We start from the raw sequence: 4,366 nt of genomic DNA on the forward strand, positions 1-4,366 counted from the left end.
ATTTTTTGTCACAACTATGCAAAATTACAATTTCAGAAGTAATATCAAGGCATCATGTTATTAATTTCTTTGTTTCTCTCAAATGTTGATTTGTCCATTGAGTTTGTTAGTATTAGTTCATGACTAAGTGTAATTGAACTTCAAATTCAAAGTTAAGGACCAAGTGTCCTTAACTTTTGAATTTTGAACACAAAGTTAAGGACTGGATGTCCTGAACTTCTGAATGTGTAATTCAAACTTAAGGACTGCATGTCCTTAGCTTTTGAACCTACATGTCAAACTTAAGGACTCATGTCCTTAACTTTTGAACATGTAATTAAAACTTAAGGATTGTCTGGCCATAACTTTTTAACCTGCAAGTTAAACTTAAGGAATCATGTTCTTAACTTTTGAACTTGAAACTCAAAGTTAAGGACAGGCAGTCCTTAACTTTCGAACTTGAAACTCAAAGTTAAGGACAAACAGTCCTTAAGTTTTGAACTTTGAACTATATGTTAAGGACTGCCCATCCTTAACTTTTGAACTTGAAACTTAAAGTTAAGGACAAACAGTCCTTAACTTTTGAACTTTGAACTATAAGTTAAGGACTGTCTGTCTTTAACTTTTGAACTTTCAACACAAAGTAAAGGACTGTCTGTACTGAACTTTTGAACGTGTAATTCAAACTTAAGGATTGTCTCTCCATAACTTTTAACATGCAAGTCAAACTTAAGGACTCATATCCTTAACTTTTGAACTTGAAATTCAAAGTTAAGGACAGACAGTCCTTAAGTTTTGAACTTAAAACTCAAAGTTAAGGACATACAGTCCTTAAGTTTTGAACTTTGAGCTATAAGTTAAGGACTGCCTGTCATTAACTTTTGAACCTGCAAGTCAAACTTAAGGACTCCTGTCCTTAAATTTTAATCTTTGAACTCAAAAGAAGCAAAAAAGAAGGTAAGCCGAAAGAAATTTTGAAACTTCAGACATCTGCTCAATTAAGAATAATCTAAATGAATCCAGTTTATAGCAAAACTTAAAACAGTCGATAAACAAAAGTGGATATATCTACTATTCTCTATGTTTTTTTGAAAATGGATGGACTGCAGGAGAATATATACAAGCTGTTCTATTATGACCAATTCTTCAGTAATGACCACATTTGAATGTTATTTTTGATGACTCGGTAATTGGAATATGCCTTTTCTTCTGCCTTCTACCTGGTGGAACTTTGAAATCTGGAGGTTTAACAATTTGTGACTTAACACTCTCTGTTACAATCCAAGAATCAGTATGCCCTACATGATGTATTTGTCTTTCATATGTTTTCAGCCAAGATTCCTTTAAGTACCAGTGCGAACAAAAGTTAGACTTTTTGATGTTTCTCTTCTCTATAGTTGAAATTGCATGTAGGCATGGTAATTCATCAAATTGAAACTGAAAACAATCACATGTTCTTTTGTTTAAGTCCACCAAGAAAGTCATTCCTTCTTCTTCAACTCTAGAACGCCATGAATCAACAGGGAAGACCTTCAATGTTGAAAAATTATAAGTTAGTACGTTATGTTAAATTATATTAAAATCATAAGCTAAACATAGAACATAATACTTACATTCAAAGTAAATGCTAAATCTATTTTTTTCCTTCAATTCCTCCTCTACCCAACAAGAAACATCATAAAAAGTTCCTTCTGCTTCATTTCTTCTTTCATAAAACCAATGTTGTAGCTTCACTTGAATGAAATCCATCATTCTTAATATAGGCAGCTCCCTTGATTCTAATAGGATAAAATTCATTGACTCAACTATGTTTGTTATGAGCATGTCATATCTTCGTCGTGGACTACAAGAACGTGCCCACCTTTCCGGTGGTTCTTCCATCAAGTAGTCATAAGTCTTTTTATCTACTTTTGCTATATCTGACATGTATAGGTCAAATTCTTTGCGCTTATATACTCTTGCAGCACTTTGGAAAAGTTTTATGACCTCACTTTTCACCTTTCTTCGCTTTAGTTTCTGCTCCAAATGATAGATGCAAATCCCATGATGGCTTTTAGGATATACGTTTGCAATGCCATATGCAATAGCTTGGCCTGTCTGATAAAAAAATTAAATTCTCATGGCTCCCAATTGCATTGCGAAGCTGACTAAAGTACCACTCATAGGAATTGTTATTTTCAGATTTTGTTATTCCAAAGGCTAGTGAGAAAATTTGGTTATTTGCATCCTTTGAAACTGAAATCATTAAAATACCACGAAATTTTGACTTCAAAAAAGTTGCATCAACAGCAATCACTGGTCTACAATGATTCCAACCAGATATTGATGATCCATATACATAAAACATATAAAGAAACCTGAAAATACAATATAAAACAAGGTTAACAGAACTTAAGGACAGGTAGTCCTGAACTTCATATTGTAAAGTTAAAAGTTAAGGACAGTCAGTCCTTAACATAGAGTTTCAAGTTATAAAGTTAAGGACATGCAGTCCTTAACTTTGAGTTCAAAGTTCAAAACTTAAGGACATGCAGTCCTTAACTTTGAATTACAAGTTCAAAAGTTAAGGACAGTCAGTCCTAAACTTCGGTTACAACTCAAAAGTTAACTGGTTAAAGAAAGCATGTCCTAAATTTTATAAAATGTACTAATAAACTTTTTTTTTATTGTTTACCTGTTGTTGTCGTCTATCTTTATGTTAGTATAAGTTCCCGGGTTTTACTTGTCATCATATACAAGTATGAAGACAATAATTCACAATTCACTTCGGGAGTTCCTCTTATTAAAGAGGAAGCAAGTTGAATAGCACGCCACGCCTTATGATATCCAATGTCTAGTCCATGCAATTTTTGCATCTTTGCCAAGACAAAAACTAGTGTAACTTCAAACCTTGGGTCTCGAAGATTGTCAATAATGTAACCACTAATAAACTTTGAAGTTGCATGCCTTTGATCATCTTTCATAGTGTTAACAGAGCAGTCATGCTTTTTCTCAATCTTTACTATCTTGAACAGTGTCGAATCTTTAATTCTGAAAGCACGCACACACCAACCACACCTATCATCATTGCATTTCAATGAATATCTTATTGAGATGGATCTAATAACCTTGAATTCAAAATGTCCTTTAATTTCTATGTTCGAAAAACAGTTAATTATACTCTTCTTTTTGTCAAATACTGATCCCACTTTTATTTCATCCAACGAAGCATTTTCTCTTAATATCGTAGTTGGGGATTCTTTTTGTTTCAAATTCGATTCCTGGTGCACTCTCTAAGACTTGAATACACAAAGCTTGTTCGTTGTCAATATCTATAATGCTTTGTCCTTCTACTTGAATAGAATCAAATGTTTGAAGCACCTCTTCAGTAATTGGTTGAGCTTCAACCATATCTATTTCCATTATCTGTTGGAATTTGTTTTGATTGTCATGTTGAGTTTCTCTGTTGACATGTGTTTGAAGAACCTCTTCAGTTATTGCTTGAGCCTCAACCATATCTATTCCCATTATTTGTTGGCATTTGTTTTGATTGTCATGTTTAGTTTCTGTGTTGATATGTTCGTTGCTTGTTGATCCAAAAACTCTTTCCGAAATATCAACAATGAAATGACAGCCCTTCAATAGTGAATGAGGTTTTAGTAACTCTATACATGTGTGAAGATCTAAATCTTTGGATACAAGCATTCCCTTTATTGTTCTAAGGTTGATATCAAACCATATCACTGCTTCAAACTTGTGTCTATCCAATTCAATAACTTCAAAGATCTGTTTAATGAAATCTTCAAACCGAATTGCCTCAGGTACTAGAACAAGCTTTGTTTGATGATCAAGATATTTATAGTCTTCAGTCCATCTACCATTAAAAGCAACTATAATATATATTGTTTCCATCCTACAAGTCAAGAGAATGGGAAACTCAGGACATATTTTATAATGCAATCCTTGTTTAATTAAGAACAAGTAAGTTCAAGACCAAGTGTCCTTAACATTTGAACTTGTAATTCAAAGTTACGGACTATCTGTCTTTAACTTTTAAACCTGTAATTCAAACTTAAGGACTGACTGTCCTTAACTTTTGAACCTGCCAGTCAAACTTAAGAACTCTTGTCCTTAACTTTTGAACTTGAAACCCAAAGTTAAGGACTACCTGTCCTTAACTTTTTAACTTATAACTGTAAGTTAAGGACCAACTCTCCTTAAATATTGAAAGTTCAGGACCAAGTGTCCTGAACTTTTCAACTTGAAACTTAAACTTCAAGACCTAGTGTCCTTAACTTTTTCAAAACAATTTGCAAAACTATGACAGTATGTCCTTAATATACAGAAGAACAACAACAAAGTTAAGGACATTGTGTCCTTAACTTTTTCAATTCAATTTGCAAAATCA

General features: G+C 33.0%; 1 protein-coding gene across 1 annotated transcript; it reads right to left on the minus strand.

Annotated features, from left to right (window-relative positions):
* Positions 1-1,125: 1,125 nt before the first annotated feature.
* On the minus strand, positions 1,126-3,870 carry LOC138868312 (uncharacterized). The gene is made up of 5 exons (XM_070145857.1): positions 3,184-3,870; positions 2,869-3,086; positions 2,233-2,336; positions 1,642-2,072; positions 1,126-1,509 (listed from the first exon to the last, which is right to left on the minus strand). Exons 1-5 carry the CDS (start codon positions 3,868-3,870, stop codon positions 1,126-1,128), a joined length of 1,824 nt encoding a protein of 607 aa, XP_070001958.1.
* Positions 3,871-4,366: the final 496 nt, after the last annotated feature.

Source organism: Nicotiana sylvestris, chromosome 5, assembly GCF_000393655.2.
Source record: "Nicotiana sylvestris chromosome 5, ASM39365v2, whole genome shotgun sequence".
Taxonomy (NCBI): domain Eukaryota; kingdom Viridiplantae; phylum Streptophyta; class Magnoliopsida; order Solanales; family Solanaceae; genus Nicotiana; species Nicotiana sylvestris.

Bases quoted from the DNA above. Each gene is read 5' to 3' on its own strand.
- LOC138868312 (XM_070145857.1), bottom strand. From the start codon at position 3,870: ATGGAAACAATATATATTATAGTTGCTTTTAATGGTAGATGGACTGAA. The intron at 3,087-3,183 runs GTTGGATGAAAT...TTTGAATTCAAG, and splicing joins ATATTAAGAGAAAATGCTTC to GTTATTAGATCCATCTCAAT. The intron at 1,510-1,641 runs GTAGAGGAGGAA...TCAACATTGAAG, and splicing joins TTTATGATGTTTCTTGTTGG to GTCTTCCCTGTTGATTCATG.